The 847-nt window shown below is 44.3% G+C and overlaps 1 protein-coding gene across 1 annotated transcript in view; it reads right to left on the minus strand.

The window, feature by feature from the left end:
* Nucleotides 1–386, minus strand: part of LOC107558066 (PR domain zinc finger protein 12-like) — a 795-nt gene extending 409 nt beyond the window's left edge. The window contains exon 1 of the mRNA XM_016241678.1: nt 3–386. Within this exon, the coding sequence (XP_016097164.1) occupies nt 3–317 (315 nt within the window). The 5' untranslated portion in view covers nt 318–386. The remainder of the gene's footprint in view (nt 1–2) is intronic.
* Nucleotides 387–847: the final 461 nt, after the last annotated feature.

Below are 847 nucleotides of genomic sequence, written 5' to 3' on the forward strand. Positions count from 1 at the left end.
ACCATGGTGGGGACGTGGCGCAGCAGTGCAGGGTGCGGAGCGGGCCGAGGCTCCGGGTTCGATCCTGCGGGTCTGTGTCGCGCACTCTTCTGATGCGCACGCAGGCCGGCCAGCTGCGAGTAGGCGCTCTGGCAGACGGTGCACTTGTACGGGCGCTCGCCGGTGTGCAGACGCACGTGGTTGCGCAGCGTGGAGGACTGGCTGAAGCGGCGGCTGCAGAAGCGGCACACGAAGGGCTTGTCCAGGGTGTGGATGCGCATGTGCGAGCGCAGGTTGCTGCGGGAGTTGAAGCCGCGGTGGCAGATGACGCAGCGCATGCGACACGAGGAGGAAGAGGAGGAAGAGGAGGACAGCGAGGAAGACGCAGCGTCGCATACGTGAGAGTCGTCTGCTGTGGAGGACAGAGAAAATGTTTGCGTGTTAACTTTAATGCAGTTTAGTAGTCAAATAAAAATAGATAAATGGAGGCACTTAACTGCCAGAAAATGGTTTGTCTCAAAGAGCAGAGTTAATATTATGTTAAAATATTATGTTTTATTTTACATTTATTTGCGAAAAATTAAAAGAAGAAAAAAAAGCCATGGAAAATAATCAAATCTGAACTCATTAAAATTAATTACATTTCAAAAAGTCATGGAAATTAATAAAATCTCGAAAATCAATAAAATCTTGAAAAGTCATGGATAATAATAAAATCTCAAAAATTAATAAAGTCTTGAAAAGTCACGGAAATTAATAAAATCTCAAACTCATGAAATGAATCAAATCTCGAGAAGTCACGGAAAATAATAAAATCTTAAAAAGTCATGGAAATTAATCAAATCTCAAAAACTCATTAAAATGAATA

Source organism: Sinocyclocheilus grahami, unplaced genomic scaffold (genome assembly GCF_001515645.1).
Source record: "Sinocyclocheilus grahami isolate Dianchi unplaced genomic scaffold, SAMN03320097.WGS_v1.1 scaffold631.1, whole genome shotgun sequence".
Lineage (NCBI taxonomy): Eukaryota > Metazoa > Chordata > Actinopteri > Cypriniformes > Cyprinidae > Sinocyclocheilus > Sinocyclocheilus grahami.